Genomic DNA, 18,964 nt, shown 5'->3' with positions numbered 1-18,964 from the left:
CCACAGTCTCTAAGCAGCAGTTCTGAGAAAATGGCATACATTCTGAGTAATGCCTTTTCTATTCCAGATATGAATGGAGACTTGATTATGTGCTTTATTTCATTTCATAGTGTAGGCAGTGTTTTATTTCTGAGTAACTTTGTTAGTGTGTATGATGACCCTCTGTACATGCTGTGAGAATGCTGCTTGATTTTTCTTTTGCTTTCACTTGTTTTTAATGTTTTTGAAAGAAGTCATTTTTCAAGGCTGCATGTATTTGATCAAAATACAGTATAATCAGTAACAGTGAGAAATATTTACTTGAAGTTATTAAAATTTCAAATAACTGTTTTCTATTTTAATATATTTTAAAATTTATTTCTGAATTTTCAGCAGCCTTTACTCTAGTCTTCAGTGTCACATGATCAAAGAATATACAAACGCGGTGCACTCCTATTACTTATGAATGGGAGAAGCTGAACGCGCAATATGGCGGAGTACGTCCTGCCTTCTACATAAAAGAGCCAATCTGCAATTGGTAAAGTCATTGCGTCACTGCAGCTGCTGTTAGAAGCACCAATTCCCATAGAAACCTGAGACTCGTGCTTTTTTAACACTATTTGAGCTTAAGAAACAACATTGATGGGACAGTTCATATCATATTTTGTTGCTGATTTGAAATATGTTATGTTATTTGATTGAGTTCGGCAAGTAGTTTTTGAGATTTAAGGATTCAAATAGATTGAACTTAATCTTGAATGCCCGAAAGGCAAAATGTGCAAATATGGCCGCAGAGTAAACAGACTTTTCTTGAAAGGGACTTTGCACATGATCCTTCAGAAATCATTCTAATATGCTGATTTGGTGCTCAAGAAACCTTTCTTATTATTATCAATGTTGAAAACAGTTGTGGTACTTAATATTTTTGTGGAAACCATAATAGATTTTTTACAGGATTCTTTGATGAATAGAAAGTTTTAAATATAAATCTGTTGTAACAATGCAAAATCTTTACTTTTGATCAATTTAAAGTTTATTTTGATCAATTTAATGTATCCTTGCTGAATAAAAATAATAATTTCTTTAAAAAAAATTCTTACTGATCCCAAACTTTTAAATGGTAATATAACTACTTCAACCAAGATGTTTCTCCTTTTGCAGAACTATGGCCTAGAGACAGAGAATTTGCGGACTTTGTCACACAAACTCAATGCATCCGCTAAGAATCTGCAGAACTTCATCACGGGGCGGCGCCGCGGTGGCCATTATGACGGACGAGTCTCACGACGCCTTCCAAATGATTTCCTGACTTCAGTTGTTGACCTCATTGGAGCAGCTAAAAATCTACTGGCGTGGCTGGACAGGTACTCAAACGTCCCCCATCAGGGAATGAACTCACCTGGGCTGAATAGAACAGACAAGAAAGTCATGTGATATCATAGAAATTAAAGAAATTGAAATCAAACCTGATAGGACTGAATCAAAAGTAAGTAAAATAGCCTTGATAAGCTGTCCAAAGTAACATGAAGCTAACTGAATTATTGTTTGTATAGTGGGCACATTCAGTAGATTGGCACAGTGCTCTTACATATTGAAGTGTGGTGCTCATGAGAGACCCAAGTTTTGAGTCCAGCCCAGGTCTTGTTCCCAACCTGTTTACAATGTAAAAAATGCACTCATCTCTTCATGTATGTGCTTTGTTTGCAGATCTCCATTTGTCAGTGTTTCTGAGTACTCAGTGCTGAAGAACAACATTGTTCAGCTCTGTCTAGAGCTAACCACTATAGTACAGCAGGTGTGTGTGTGTGTGTGTGTATGTGTGTGAGTGTTTTGATATTTAACTCACACAAACAGCACAGTCTTTTATTATCATTTTAAATGTTTTTTTTTTTTTCTTTTCTTTCAGGATTGCACAGTGTATGAAACTGAGAATAAGATTCTACATGTGGTGAGTTTCTCAAGCCACACACATTTTCTCTTTCACACACACAAACTTGTACACCTTACTTGTGAGGACCCCCACTAACTGTAGTAAGAGCATCTGTGGCAAACTGTCAATTACCACAGACTATTATTTTGATTTAGTACTGCACTTAAAATGGAAGCCATTTAGAAAACCGAAGGGTTTAGAAGCAGAAATGTAAAATGTATATTTTTGTGAATTATTCGGTTAAATGTATATTATTTGATCTGCGAAGATGTCTAAATCCTGCTTTTGAGGTGGGACCACTTTTCTAGGTAAAGAATTTTCCTTTAAGACATTAATTTAGACTTTACATTATCTGGCCACTTCATAAAAGCTTTATAAAAGTGAGGAACATCCTCCATCTTCACAAGCTGGTTAAAAGACATTTTACTATAGTTGTGATGGCATTTTTTTTTTTTTTAATGTCTCTCATAAGAAAATTGCACGCACACACACACACAGCTCTTATATTTATATATTTGAAGTAAAACGTGATTGTGAAGTCACATGTGTCTAGCCTGCTCTGAAGTGTGTGTGTGTGTGTTTAGCCTAAGGTTGGATATCTTGAATAATGCAGATTTTTCTCCCTTCAGGATCACTGCCTGTAGAACAGAAATAGAGAGAGAGAGAGAGAGGGATTTATAGATGGATACAAATAGAAAGAAAAAAGATAAAAGAAGGAATATAGCATGAATAAACATAGCATGTGACTTATTAATGCAGATTCATTAGCTACACATTATGGGTATATATTTCATGATGCTGTATGCCTTTCATGTGAATGGTTTGGACTGTTGCAGTGTTGCCAGTATTCACTGCTCCATCCCAGTTCAACAGCTATAATTAGACTCAGAGATTTACTATTGAATCGCAAACATAGACTGACAACACTGTCTGCTGTCTGTTTCTCTCTCGTTGTCTTTCTGTCTTTATCTCTCTTTGCAGTGTAAGACTCTATCAGGTATCTGTGAGCACATTATTTCATTGTCGTCCGATTCATTGGTGTCACAGTCTGCTCACCTCGAGGTCGTCCATCTGACTAACGTTATGCCTAGCGAGGGCCTGGTGAGTAGACAACAGCAATATCCCTTTCACAATCAACAGAAATATGAGAATGTTTAATAAGAAGGGTGTGATTGGTTGTATTTTAGAAACTTGCTCTCATCACCACTTAATATGCAGAGACAATTTTAAGAAAGCCATTTGTAGGTCGATTTCTCTAAAAAAAATACTGTGGCTTTGTGGTTGTTATCAGAAATTGCTCTGCTTGTTTAAGTACTCAACACTGACTCAAATAATGGCGTGAGTTTGGGCTAGGACTGTTTGTTTGTGTGACCAATGGCAAACAGGGAAACCTGTTTGAAAACAATCATTGTTTTTGCACAATTCCATTTAGTGACAGAAATTACACATTTCAGCACAGTTTGAAAAATCTGTATAAATCTCACAGCAGTCTCCATCCTCTTTTTAGGGCATGTACATCAAGTCCACATATGATGGTCTTCACGTGATCACTGGAACTACAGAGAATGTGAGTTCAAAGCTGTATTTATTCTTTACCTGTCTTATAGTCCTAATAAATAGGTTGTGATAAATTTTGGACAGGAGCTTTTTCATATAAATTCTACCAATCAAAATCCTAAGATTATGAACAGCTGCTTAGCTCACTTCTTCCCACAGTTATTTAAGAACCCTATCTGTAAATTCCAGGAAGGTCATTTAAACTTGTGATATGTATTGTCTATGATGATCTTGTAATTGTTGTTTTAATGATGTGTGAGCTGACATTATCAAGTGTGTCTCTCACTTTACAAAAACCAAAATAAACATGCCTTGAGGGTCCGTATATTCACTATGTAGAATGCAGCTAGAATCCCAACAAAAATAGCCAAAATTAACAAAGACATCTCTGAGCAACGCACAGCAGTGTTTGAATCTGCTTTTTTGAACGAGTGAGTGAATGATTCAATAACCCATTCATAAACATGCTTTGCTTCATTTCTAAATGAATCAGCTGTTTTGAAAAAAAATATTAAATGAATGATATAATGACTTACTCATTAAGTCAGGGACTTTCTTCCACCTTCTAAAGGTTTTGGTTTCATATTTAAAAATAGTATTTTATTTTACTTTATTTTCTTAAAGGTGCCAACGAATTGAAAATTGAATTTTCCTCGGCATAGTTGAAAAACAAGAGTTCAGTACATGGAAAAGACATACATTGAGTCTCAAACTCCATTGTTTCCTCCTTCTTATATAAATCTCATTTGTTTAAAAGACCTCCGAAGAACAGGCGAATCTCAACATAACACCGACTGTTACGTAACAGTCAGGATCATTAATATGTTCGCCCCCAATATTTTCATATGCCAGCCCATGATCGAGGCATTACACAAGGGCAGCCAGTATTAACGTCTGGATCTGTGCACAGCTGAATCATCAGACTAGGTAAGCAAGCAAGGACAACAGCGAAAAATGGCAGATGGAGCAATAATAACTGACATGATCCATGATAACATGATATTTTTAGTGATATTTGTAAATTGTCTTTCTAAAAGTTTCATTAGCATGTTGCTAATGTACTGTTAAATGTGGTTAAAGTTACCATCGTTTCTTACTGTATTCACGGAGACAAGAGAGCCGTCGCTATTTTCATTATTAAACACTTGCAGTCTGTATAATTCATAAACACAACTTCATTCTTTATAAATCTCTCCAACAGTGTAGCGTTAGCCGTTAGCCACGGAGCACTATCAAACTCATTCAGAATCAAATGTAAACACACAAAACCATCTAAATACTGTACTTACACGATTAGACATGCTGCATAACGAACACTTTGTAAAGATCCATTTTGAGGGTTATATTAGCTGTGCAAACTTTGTTTATGCAGTGATAGAGTCGAAAGCTCAGGAGGGGGCGGAGAGTGTGCGATTTAAAGGGGCCGCAGCATGAATCGGCGCATTTATAATTATGCCTCAAAATAGGCAGTTAAAAAAATTAATAAAAAAAAAAAGTCTATGGGGTATTTTGAGCTGCAACTTCACAGACACATTCAGGGAACACCTTAGACTTATATTACATTTAGTAAAAAAAACGTTCGATGGCACCTTTAAGCCCTGTGATGAACTGGTCATTCGTCCAGGGTGTTCCCCTCGTTGGCCCGAGATGCTGGTATAGGCTTGACCTTACATAGGACAAGCGGTTTTGAGAATGGATGGATGGATTTTATTTTTTAAATTCAAAATAATTTTTTTATATTTCAGTATCCAACATTTTATTTTGAAAACATCAATTTCAGAGTATTATTTATGTGTTTGTAATTGCTGTGTACATGCATTTATGCCACCTCTGAGCTGCATTAAATGTGTAAATAAATCTAAATGCCACTTTAGATGCAGCTTCAGTGGCACCTCTGCAGTGCAAAAATAGCTTTTGTTGATACTTGTTTTATTTGATAATTAACAGCCCTAGGGTCTTATTATTCTAATTAAATAAAAAAGTACTAAAATAGGTGTTCTGAGAAATCACACCTGAATCTATGACAGCCCTAGGCTCTAAAAACAGCAAAAAAATAGTCTTTTTCACATTCTTAGCCAATTATGGAATGTTTTATACCTTTATGTGTTGGATAAGGCAGTCTAATTCAGTGATTAGCAGTTGGCAAAACCACCTCTGCTTGTTTCCAAATACATTTTTAATTTATGCCAGTGTTTGATATTTATAGTTGATGTATTGCACATCAGCATGAGAAGTGACGTTATAAATAACTAAAATCATTTTATCTAGACTGTTTTGTCTCCAGTCATAATTTTATAATGTAAGTACCATCTGAGTTCTTCTACTGCTAGATTAAAACTTCTGCACTCTCAGATAAAAAGGTAAGAAGTTGTCACTGGAACATTACTGCTACCCTTTAAGAAGGTTCTAATATGTACATTTTTGGTACCAATATGTACCTTTGATATACTAATATGCACTATTTAGGTACAAATGTGTACCTTTCGAGAGGGTTTCCACCTCAGTGACAGCTTTTGAACCCTTTCTTCTGACAGCATATAAGTGTTTATATGAAATCTAAGATCATCATTGATGATGCTGTATGATAAGACTGCTTCTCCGTAGGAAAACTGCCTCTGGTTTTCTTCATATTGTCAGTGCCCATTTCAGGCAGTATTGCTCTGTAAAGCACATGCTGTGCTGCAGCTCTTCTGTGGGGACAGCAGAACCAGGTCATCCGCATAGAGCAGGCAGTTGATTTCAGAGCTGGCTAGAGTGAGGCTTGGAATGGTGGATTGTTCCAGTGCTGTTGTTAAATCATTTATGTAGCCTTTTTTTTAGCTACTGGAAGAACAGAATTCATTGATTTCCAACTCTTAACGCACATTTACTGTTCAGCTAAATGGATTTTACAGTTTCAAATGATTTTTCAGTCTTTTCAGCCAATAGAACAACATATCAGAGCAAATGCAAAATCTTCTGAATAATATTCTGGGCTGGTGCCATGGTTTAGTGGTTAAAGATTTGGAAAAATTGTAGGTCACTGTATTTGTCAATTGTAAAAGTCAACCGTTGTACCCTTGAGAAAGGCATTGAATCTGAAGTTGCTCCAGGCGGACTGTCACTGCACAAAGTTTACTGTAAGTCACTATGCATAGAAGCATCATCGAAATGCTTACTATGTTTGAACAGATTATGAAAATATTCTTTAAAATAAATGTTTTAGCTGTTTATGCCTTAGCGTATGAAGAGAGGAAATAAGCAGATCTGTGTTTCCCAAAAGCATTGTAAGCCTAAGTAGATTGTAGAAACCAATGCTCTCCATGATCAACTTAGGCTTATGATGCTGAAAATGAAAATGCAGCCCAGATGAGTGAGATTTTGATGAAAAGACCTTCAAACGTTCTTCATAGGAAGGTCAACATTCATGCATGTATGATAATACAGCATCGAAATGCCTGGGTAAATTATTGGTGTTAGATTTATCTCTATAATGAGCAGGGGTTATTAATCTCTCTATCTCTCCTACAGTCTCCCGCAGATCAGTGTAAGAAGATCCATGCCGGTGATGAGGTCATTCAGGTCAATCACCAAACAGTGGTGTGTATCTTTGCGTGGGTCAGTAAGGTTGACATCTGTGCTTGCATCTTATAGTGCATAAAAGTGCATTAATGTTTGTCTAGATATTGATTGGCAGTTGATGCTCAAGGGTTTTCAGGTGGAACTCATAAAACCTGTCAAGAACATGTCTGCAAAATAGAATTTCTTTATAAGAAATTATATAGTAAAACTTTACAAAAAGGTTTCATTTGTTAAAGGGTTAGTTCACCCCAAAATGAAAATAATGTCATTAATTACTCACCCTCATGCCAGCAAGACAATTAACGCTTTCAATGCCCAGAAAACTACTAAAAATATATTTAAAACAGTTCATGTGACTACAGTGGTTCAACCTTAATGTTTTAAAGCGACAAGAATACTTTTTGTGTGCCAAAAAAACCAAAATAACGATTTTATTTAACAAGATCTAGTGATGGGCGATTTCAAAACACTGCTTCATGAAGCTTTGAAGCGTTACAAATCTTTTTTTTCGAATCAGTGGTTCGGAGCACGTATCAAGCTGCCAAAGTCACGTGATTTCAGTAAACAAGGCTTCGTTACGCCATAAGTGTTCACCACTGGGGGGCAGTTTGATACGCATTCCGAGCCACTGATTTGAAACAAAAGATTTGTAAAGCTTCAAAGCTTCATGAAGCAGTGTTTTGAAATCGCCCATTACTAGATCTTGTTGAATCACGTCGTTATTTTGTTTTTTTGGCGCACAAAAAGTATTCTTGTCGCTTTATAACATTAAGGTTGAACCACTGTAGTCACATGACGACATGAGGGCGAGTAATTAATGACAGAATTTTCATTGTTGGGTGAACTAACCCTTTAATATTAGTTAACTACATTAGTTAACATGAACTATCAATGAACAATACTTTTACAGCATTTATTATTCTTAGTTAATGGTAATCTCAACATTTACTACTACATTTTTAAGATCAAAAGCTGTATCTGTTAACAATAGTTAATGTACTGTGAACTAAAGTGGATTTTTATTATCTAACATTAACAAAGGTTAATAAATACTGTAAAAATATATTGCTCATTGTTCATGGTAGTTTATGGTAGTTAATGCATTCAGTCATTTTAATAAATGAGACCTTATTGTAAAGTGTTATTAATTATACTTTTATATATATATAAAAAATGTTTATTTTATTGTTTTTGCACTGTAACATTGTTTTCTCAAAATTAATGCACATTTTCAAAATTCAAAACTAAGCCACAAATTCTCTTTGAGAATTTGAAAAGAAATAGAAAAAGGTCCTAAAATATTCATTTTGATTTTGAATTGCAATATAACCTTTACACTACCAGTCTAATGTCATTTATGTATTTAAACTTACTTAATGTTTATCTTTAAATCATCTATATCATTCAGGTTGGCTGGCAGTTGAAGAATTTGGTCAACTGTCTCCGTGAGGATCCAAGTGGGGTCATCCTCACGCTGAAGAAGAGGCCGCAGAACACTCTTGGCTCCACCCCTGCACTGCTGAAGAACGCCCGCTGGAAACCACTTGCCCTGCAGGTGTGTGTGTGCAGGATACTTCAATGTGTTTGTTCAAGTGCATCCATTTAATGTGTAGTGCATACATGTGTGTGTGTGTGTGTGTGTGTGTGTATGAGAGCATCTCAGAGCACTGAATGAGTTCCGTACAGCTTGTTGCCATGACAGCCAGAGTTCTGTGGTTGCTCTGGATACAAGTATCAGACAGATGCAGTTAACAGCTTGCACATGTGTCCTCTCCTCACAGTCACGACACAGTAGAGCGGAGTGGACGTTCACTCATGAATGAATTCACATTGGTGATTTGAAGGACATAATGATTATTGACATAACCACTGATAAACTTGCAGTAATACAGGATTTCGATCCTCTCTGAATGAGTAAATAAACAATAATACCCTTTGGTAATCAAGGAAAAACACGATAAATGACCTGATAAAATGACTAAAGAGTAGAAAAATATGTTTGCGCTTAAATGTTTACATGCAATAAAACAATGCCCATTGATAAATGATAGTGATAAATCGATGGACAGTGTTTTTATGTATGTTTCTCCCGCCTCTTGTTGCTGGGTTGCTGTCTGCTGCTTGTTGCTATGCTTTTCCTCATTGCTAACTGACTGATGCAGCGCTCATGGTTGCTAAGGGCAACTCTATCGTCGTTTTGAAACACACTCTTGGTCCTCTGTTAGGTCTTTAGACGTGTGCGTGACCGATCACTGTCCTGCCCTCTAGTGAAACAAACTGCACAAGACAAACATACTGTACAATTATAATATGATTCATATTTTTAAAATATATCTTAGCCTGAATACTTTCATAATCCATCATGAGAAATATAAGATCTGTCTGAAATTATGTTTTAATAGCTGATTTTATTTGTTTTTCTTCACATATAAAGGGGCTATGAGAATGTTCATGTATTAATCATTTTTAGTATTGCCAATGTGTGAAAAGCTTGTATCGAAACTTAAAAAAATGAGACTTCCCCGACTTGTCTATTAAAGCCTGATGACTGTTTTTTAGGTAAAGGACTCTGGATGTTTTTGCTGGGAAAATCAAAAGGATGTGATGGTTACACGTGCTCCTGAGAGTCTCTCTTTTATTCAATGACACAAGAAATGAATGCTACTGTGTTCAGGATAATGCCGAAAGATCCATTCTGTACTGTAAATGTCAATGTCTCATGCAAAGAAAAGGGATTAATCCAAACTATAGCCTCACATAGATCTATATATTGTTTATAGTCTCAAGTATACTTTATAATCAAACCATCATAACAGTGTAATTTTAACGACCTCATCTGTCGACATGATGCTAGTAAATTGCTCATGCAAATCTGTCCACGTCACTATGAACGGATGCTTTCTTAACTGCTGCTTTCTCACTGCTGTCATTGTTGTAGTGTGTTTATTTTAAGAGTAAAGCGCATAGCATATATTTACTTTTTCATCTAAATGTCGCTCTCATCAGCGCGGATGGCATTGTAATGTTTGTTAACAGTATATATGACTGTTATATTTTCAACCTCTTTTTTACTTCTAAGCGAAGAACGAAAAACAACATTGTCTTGAGTATATTTGGGCCTTGAATCACCTTCAGTCTCTTGTATGCAGTGTTGCCAGATTGGAAATGTCCAATTATTGTACCAGAAGCTCAAAATTGTCGTATTTGGAACAAAATTATCGTACACGCCTTTTTTATAGGTAAATGAACTAAATTAATAACTATTGATTTTTACAACGGAAAGAATCAATACTGAACTAAGCTGGACAATCACACTATTTTAGCTGCTGTACAGAATGTTCCCTCTATACTTTGACACAATCTGCATTGTAAAAAGAGCTGTATAAATAAAGGTGACATGACAAATCAAACGTACAGAATACAGCTATTTATCTATAGACCAACAACTTTTTGACATGAACTGCAAATTACCACAATACATAAATAATTATTAGGCGTGCCTTAGTGGGAAACAACTGACCTAAGCGCCGCGGCAGGAAGGTAGGTTAACTTGAGCTCGTGAGAGAGAGTCATTCTCTATGACGATTGGCCGAGAATACGTAACATGAGATGAGATGGAAGACATGCCTAACAACGTTCACGTTCTCCTTACAATCACGACGTAGTGGATCCACCTGGTATCCACACAGCTAGATCAATGAACCGATTATAACGACCATAATTTGAAGTGTCACAATACTGAAATTATCGTACATTATGGGATTTTTTTCATTATTGATCGTACATCGTACAGAGGTCAAAATTATCGTACAAATACGATAATTATCGTCAGTGGCGCAAAAATGGGGTATGCAGTGCATAGGGGCGCCGCACTGAGGGGGGCGCCATTGTGCCAAAACTTATTTGAAAATCTTTTTGAATAAAACGTTTAAAATAAATTTAAAAATGATGTTTGTTGAAAAATAATGTTTGTTTAGCATTATAAATTAGTAAAAAATATATATTTTGTTATATCAAGTGATATATTAACCGCTCAGCATTTCGACAAGAGCCGTTGCTCTGTTACGCACAGTCACATGTCCAAAATGGACAGAGGAGGGAAGCGGTCTGGGGCGCAGAACAGAAAACGTAAAAATAAAAAACAAATGAAAAACAGTGTCTTAAAATGAGGACACCGATGTCCAAGAGGATAACAAGAAATTTGTAAGTGTAACCTATCATTATCACTGTAAGTCTTTGATGTTATACACCGGTCGGTCTGTGTAGCGCTGCTTCAAGTCTTTTATGAATGGTCCCGTGAATCACTTTTGTTACATTCAAAACGCACATTCAGAAATGAAACACTGCTGTGTATTGCGTGGAGACAGACAATATATTTGGGACAAAAACAGCACTTACTATCTAGAGTTTTATGGACATTCTAACTGCATTAAGCTCTATCGTGTAGTGAGTTGTTGCCCTGCATTAAATTCTTCTTCAGGCAACGGAATGTATAATGTCAGATGACATACTGTAGGTTTGGGGTGGGGCAAGGGCATTAAAGATTTTAATTTTAAATCGACAGTAAAATGCAGGAAGTTTTCTGTGAGGGTTAGGGGATAGAGTACAGAGCGGCAAGACAATTGAAAAATTTGAGAAAATCCTCTGCAATAATTGATAATATCATCAATTGCTCAATGTCATATTCATCAAAGTCACAAGTAGACAAATACAATGTAATTAACATAACATACAAAAATATAATCATTACTTTTACACAGTGTACTTTTTCCACAGCACTGTGAATGCTTAATGGGTTCTGTTCAATAAAGGCATTAAAGAAAATTATTGTTTGTGTTGTAGTGTGTCACATTGTGTTTTGTCTATGACTTTGATGAAGATCAGATGACAATTTTATGACAAATTAATGCAGAAAACCAACCAAGTCAAAAATTCAATTCAATTCAATTCAATTCACAATTATTTGTATAGCGCTTTTCACAATACATATCGTTTCAAAGCAGCTTTACAGAGAATGCAAGTCAACATAACAATTTAGAGAATGCAGTTAGCTAATAATGTAATAATTTAGGCCATTAATTTACAAATCACTGTTAGCAGTTTAAAAACGTTCACAAAGGTTCACATATGTTGTCTTGCCACTGTAGGCTACTACAGAATATATTATGTGCGTGTGTGTGTGTATGTGTGTGTATACTAGTGCCTGGTAATATTAATTAATATTAATAAGTAATATAGTTAATAGATACGACTATATATCTTTGTTTTTGATTTGTTGTTTGGGGGAGGGGGCCAACCATGATCTTGCATACCCCTCAGCAAATGTGCAGTTGCGCCCCTGATTATCATACGTCTGGCAACACTGCTTGTATGTTACGTGTGCATGAGTGCGAGCATGCACGTGACGTCACCGTCGACCGTTACGCCGCTGAGTGGCGAAAGACTGAGCGGCAGCATTGGTTTTCAGCGTGAATGTCGCGAAAAACACACAAAACACATCCAAAACGGAAAAGAGCTTTGCGACTGACTGTATAAATAGCTTTGACACAAAACCTGAGGTATATATTTAAAAATGTGCGAAAGCTACAGAAAAAAAAGCAAATGGATTACTGCAATTCACAGAAACCGCTCGACTCCAGCAGAGAAACATGGATTTTCAGTTATCATTTTGTGTCAAATTGTTGGATTTTGAGGTAAAATCATACCGTATATATTGTATTGTTATATATCATGTTGACAACTCATTAATTAAATATTTACCATCTTATATTCTGCATAATTTGGTGTTTTTAAATAAACAACACTGACAAAAACTATACTATAAAACTATATATGTTTTAGGGCTGGACAATATGACGATATAACATTGATATAAGTGATTACGCGGATTTAAACCTGCCTATATTGTAGTTATATAAAGCGTTGACAGGCAGATTTGCTTTATATATCCCCACCGTCAAATCAGGCACATATAAATATCAGGAAACACGACTCCTGGCTGCATGTCAATATCCATGGATTAGGTTTATTTGACAACTTTTGAGCCCAACCTTTAGTGTAATTCGTTAGTTTTACTCGCGTTCTCTCAGTTTCCCCTATTAAATCCAGTCACGCAGCAGGTTCTTTTACCACTAAGTCCAACTGAGGGAACGCGTTTTCGGCGGGAAAGTGACGTCGATGCATACCCTCGCTCTGGCAGCGGTTCATATAATGGCCACCGGTGTCAGGGTTCAGGGTTTCTGAATTCTACATATAGCCCATTTAATATAATAACAACAATGTGCCATTAGCTTTATAGTGAGGTTATTTTGTGCGTGTTTTTGATTGACAGCCGCTGTCCACCAGTCCGTGCAGTGGTTCCCCTACCCCACCCAGCACACTTGGGTCGGTTGGACTTTCACCTGGAGTGGACACACCTGGGGGACATGATGTTTTCATTCTTTCCCCTGTCTATGGACACAGGTATTTACATATGAAATATAAGATGGAAAGTCTCTTTTAGCATGTTGGTGTAATTACTTTCTCTTTCCCCTTTGTTTTCTTTCTTTTGCTCCTGTTCTCACTCTCTTAGAGAGGAAGATCTGGATCGGGGTGGGTTTGGTGTGTTTGGCTCGGATTCTCCAGGGTATTATGTAGAACAGGAGGTATTGGGGGGGCAGTACTTCCCCCTTCTGGAAGAGGATTCCGGGAGAAACACCGGACTGCGACGCAGAGACCGGACTCCAACTCACAGTAAGAGCATTAGGGCTGCAACTAATAATTGGATATTACAAATATGCAAATAAATAAATGAAAATTCCAATAAATACAAAGTTCTGTCATGAAACTCTAGATGGTGCAGACTGATAGGTCCTTAACTCAATCTGCTTACAATCACGACATTCTCTATAGGGCACAGCTGATTGGTTCCTGCTGTATCAGTAGCCAATGAGCTTGTTGCTTAGCCTTTAAATACTTGGTCAGCGTTTGCTGTAGCAGTGCAGCACGCTTTCAGAAACTCTCTCAACCTTCCACAGCTCCACCTGTATAGATCTGCTACGGGTAATTCACGTACGCTATATAGACCCTTTTCACATGACGTCACACAGCTTCCGTTAGGACTCGAAGCAGTGTATCCTCACTTCCGTCAGCATAGTGGAATACTAGCGCGACTCGAATGAAGTGCACTCAATATTTGTACATATGCCACAAATGTGGTTAAAGGATGACTGTAGTCGCCCAATTTCATGTAAATTCAAGGTGAGGTATTTGGCAGCCGCAGATCTAAAAAAAAACTTACCGATCGGCGCGATTTGCTGCTTAAAGTCGGAGGAGTTGAATACGTACTGAAGCCATACGTACACTTTGCTGTCTTTATTGCAGATGAAGCTGTTTATATATATTTGTGAAATAAACGCATGTTTCCAACATTTACGTGCAGTAAAAAACTATTAATTCAAACCTTAATGCACTAACTTATTTCAGTGCCTACTACAGGCCTATGTACAATGAAGATCAACATAAGCTTATTTTTTAAAATATCAAAGTCTATTTTTATACTTATATTTCGATAAATATGGCATACATAATAATACAAATTGTGTTTAATATAATACTATTTCTACATGAAGACTGTTAATGTTGTAAAAACTGACTCATGTACATGGCATTTTTACCATAGTAAAAAAAACATTGTCATTCGTCTCTTTATTGCAGAACAAGATCGTCGCATACAAAAATATATATAGAGGATTTACAACAGTACTCATTGTTATAGCAGCAAATGAACAAAATCAAATTTTTTCTCCAGGGAATAACATTAAATGAACACATAGGCTACTTCCGTTTTGTATTTTCAATACACTTATTACAAATTATACAATCTTAATATATTGCAGCAGTTCAGTTTAAACTGGTATGATGTAAAATTATCTAAAATCTTAACACCATTAATTCTTCGGAGTATTAAATGTGGACGTGTTACTTCCAGATGTCCATTATTTGTAAATAAATCTCACAAGAACAATATGCATCATCATATAGCCTACCAATTTCTAAAAATAAAGATTTTTTTAAAGACAATATTCTTGTTATTCCAAATAGGCTAACAGATTTGTGTGGACACACAATCGTTGTGATAAAACTCAATTCAATGACAACATTGCTAAAGTTTCTGCTCGTGGAAACCCTAACCAAGGCAGTTACAGAAAGGAAATAATAAATATCATTACCAGAAGAAGCCGACTGTGTAAATCCTTGACATAAACCGTTCGCATTTAAAGTTATTAAAGCATTTTCCAGAGAAGTCGCCGGCGCGAAGGTAAGACGGAACAACTGATACACTGCTTTGCGGATAGGCGGAAGTTAACTGACGTCATTGTGAAAAGGGTCTATTGTACAGCAGCAGCATGTCTTGCTCACAGCAGCGTGTTGTGTATGTATCGGCAGTAGCAAGTCCCGTACTCAGCAGCAGCAGTGGCAATAATGGCAGCAGTGTAGCATATCTGTTCCAAACACATCAACATTGTCATATCCATTGTCACATTATATCCATGCCAAACACTCAGAGCTGTCATGACAGAAATAATATATTTACAAGCATATAAACTTTCAGATTTCAATTATGGTACATTTAAACCTAAATTAGTGTTTATAAAGGAATATTGTTGTTATCGAAATGATTGGATTTAAATGATTTGTCTGTAATTATTATTGTCGATTATATTTTTCATAAAGAAAATTAGACCTATTTTAAGATTATGAATGTTTGCATGGAGACATTATAAATGGACAGATGGATAAACTGACTAAGGAGTAGAAGAACATATTTGCACTGCGCACTGATAATAATAAATCAATGGGCAGCATTTTTATGTCATTTTATAAAGAAAACAAGACCTATTTTAAGATCATGAATATTTTGTTGCATTGTAACATTATTTTCAACCATTCCAATTAAATCATTCCAATTCACTGTACTGTAAATTTAAATTTTATATGATAAAATATGATATTGTATTTCTATGATATTTGAATAAGATATTATATATGTATTTTAAATACAGTATATATTAAAAATATATATTTAAATATCATGGTAGTATTTGCTTTGAAATTAATTTATGCTAATTTAATAAAAAAAGCATTTAACGGGATGGATGATTTTAATTGCTGTATTACAGCTTTGATCCAAACGATTGGATTTAAGTGACTTGAGAGTAATTATTATTATTATTATTGATTTTCTCAGTTGCATATTCATAGAAGTTCTGTACTCTTGATTCAAAATAACACTATTATGCTACATAGGGTTCTGTACACTACAGTATACTGCATTCTCTGTTTTAAATAATATATGAAACATTCCAACCATTTCCAACCATACACTTTTAAATTGTAGTACGCTTGTGCGATGTTACACAATGTACATCTTACATCATGCCAGGATGGCCATTTTTTAAGCTGGACATAAATGCAGTGCGTTACAGGAGATTAAGCCACTAGGGAGCTCCGGCTTTAAACTGCAAATCTCAGCCATTTAGTATGTTGCAGTTGCACTCCTGTGTGCACTAATACACACCAACAGAGGATATGATAGATGCTCTGAAACACACCAGAACATACACAGAGACACACTCAAATGTTGTATGTCTCTGCCTGTAGGTGACCTCAGACAGGTTTCCATGGGAACTGAATGGCTGGCAGAGCCTCAAGAATCTGGAGTTTACAAAAGAGGAAGTAGAGGTGATAATTTTATTTTTTTGCATACTTTACTACATTACTTGTTTTACTCCACTGGCACCAAGTTGTATTTTAGATTAATTTAACTCTATTATGTACCTTATTGTTATTGTAGGCAGTTTTGACATCCCTGGCCAAAAGGGATTTTGTCTGTCTTGCAAGTAATTTGAAAGTGGTTCACTCAAAAATGGCATTAACAGTTCTGTCTCTTTAAGAATGGACAGACGTTGACCTCTGTGAGTATTTTAAGGCAGAGTTCAGTGTCTAGGAGAGAGAGGTATAAAGGCACCCAGACATGTTTAGGGCCCAATTCTCCCCTACATCTCCCCCTACAGTCTCGATTATCTTGGTGGATCTACAGATTTTCTTATCACATTTTCCTGTGGTGTGATGTGTGTTAGAAATCAGAAATCAGAAAGCGAACTGATGGAAGACGGAAGCATTATAACGACTTTTTCTTTTTGTTATCGCCATTTCATTTCGGCCTTCGTCTGCCATGTTTGTTTACTCTAAAGTCACGTTTGGCCGCGAGAGATTTTGCGAGATTTCCCATGTTCACAGTCGGGAATCTGGTTATGTCAAAGATGAGTGTGTTAATGCATGTTTATATTTCTAGTTAACGAGCAGCTTCTATTTAGGAGCTTCTTTTTAGTAACTAAAACCTAGTTTATCAACATCATGTGGCATTCTCAGTTGCATATCCTGGCATTCGCCATCAGTGTGATTTGTGCAAGTTGCCTTCACTAAAATCATGTCTGCAAAGAACGTAAATGTCACAAAACTATAGAACTGACATTTTAGAGCATCAGAACCAAGAACACAAACCTGTAAGGCAGCGACTTTGTTCTATTGAACTCTGCAACCAAAAGCAGGAAATACCGTTACATAGGCTTGTTTGTGAAAGCTGAGTTAAGCAAAGTGCAAGACAGACTTCTTTGAAGAAGCTAAGCTTCAGAAAGCTGGAGGAACAGCAAACACCATTTCCTTTGCCTTTGGTTGATCAGCATAGGTCTTTTTGTGAATGTTTTTTTCTGAATATATTTTAATGAGAAAAAAATATTTTGGGTTTTTGAAAATCAGCATATTAAAGGTTTCTATTGAAATCCAAACTTACATTTTTAGGCTGCTTAAAACTTAACAGTCCATTATTGTAGATTATCATCTTCACTTAATAATAATAAAAAAGTTTTTTACTGCTAAAAACTGTAAATATGAATGTATTATATATTATTATAAACACTTTTACCAAATGGTTATCTTTAATTATTACCTGAAACATGATTTTTTACTCATGTGTGAGTGCTAATGCTTTTTAAACAGAAGATTTTACCTCGATGTGTGATACTTGCAGTAACCAACTTTCCTTTTTGGTTTTTGTGATGCAAGAGGTGAAAAGTTAACTGTAAATATGTAAAATGACTCATTCATTACTTTTTTTTTCTGGAAATACAACTCTAAGAATAGAACAGAGTATACGTAGGCAACACTGGCACAGATATAAATAGAAAGTAAACCTACTTTAGGGGAAATAAACCTCTGAAACCTCTCTCACACACACAGGAAGATATCAGAGTGGTTTCAAGCTGGGACAGCTAGAGTTATGAAGAGTTGAATATTTTGCAATACGCTCAGTTTCTGCTACATGCTCCCATTATAAGTCCTTACGCTGTTTTTCTCTCAGAATGTGACTCGCTGCTTGCTTTCTGTCTTCCTCAATCAGATTCTGATTCCTCCCTCTTGCGGTTCCTCAGTGATGACAGGATTGTTTTGATTCAGGAAGAGGCAGACTTTTCCCAGCGGGACACAAGCAGGCGATCCAGGAAGAAGAGCCGGAATCCCAGCAGTCCCAGTTTTCCCATCAGTCCCTCTATGCTTGCCCCACCTGTGCGTCTGGATACAGGCCCCCCCGAGGGGCTGCCCTTCCCCGTGCCTGACTCAAACACGATGCCACACTACCATGTAAGTGAAATGTTGAATCTGATCACAGCTGAACTACTGTGTACTGACATTTAAATGAATCATTTGATACAATGCACTTATTGTGTACAAACATGTTTTTACATTGTACTTTTATTTAAATAATACCTGCAAGTAATTGAAACTGTAAATAAGTTCTGTAATTACATCTGTAATTACACTATTGACCGTTCCCTAACACCTCAACCCACCCTTAAACCTAACCAAACCACGAAACCTGCCCCTAACCTTACACTTATC

The 18,964-nt window shown here is 36.2% G+C and overlaps 1 protein-coding gene across 1 annotated transcript in view; it reads left to right on the top strand.

Moving 5' to 3' along the window:
- The window catches only part of si:ch211-26b3.4 (connector enhancer of kinase suppressor of ras 2), a 57,078-nt gene that overhangs the window by 20,770 nt on the left and 17,344 nt on the right, over positions 1-18,964 (top strand). Inside the window, exons 3-13 of the mRNA XM_048187347.1 lie at positions 1,141-1,343; positions 1,687-1,774; positions 1,886-1,927; positions 2,891-3,010; positions 3,417-3,476; positions 6,977-7,045; positions 8,436-8,582; positions 13,359-13,489; positions 13,599-13,759; positions 16,670-16,750; positions 18,468-18,706. Of these exons, the coding sequence (XP_048043304.1) occupies positions 1,141-1,343; positions 1,687-1,774; positions 1,886-1,927; positions 2,891-3,010; positions 3,417-3,476; positions 6,977-7,045; positions 8,436-8,582; positions 13,359-13,489; positions 13,599-13,759; positions 16,670-16,750; positions 18,468-18,706 (1,341 nt within the window). The remainder of the gene's footprint in view (positions 1-1,140; positions 1,344-1,686; positions 1,775-1,885; positions 1,928-2,890; positions 3,011-3,416; positions 3,477-6,976; positions 7,046-8,435; positions 8,583-13,358; positions 13,490-13,598; positions 13,760-16,669; positions 16,751-18,467; positions 18,707-18,964) is intronic.

This window comes from Megalobrama amblycephala, linkage group LG4 (genome assembly GCF_018812025.1).
Source record: "Megalobrama amblycephala isolate DHTTF-2021 linkage group LG4, ASM1881202v1, whole genome shotgun sequence".
NCBI classification, from domain to species: Eukaryota; Metazoa; Chordata; class Actinopteri; order Cypriniformes; family Xenocyprididae; genus Megalobrama; species Megalobrama amblycephala.
The sequence above is the reverse complement of the archived record's forward strand: the minus strand, read 5'-3'. Positions and strand labels throughout refer to the sequence as shown.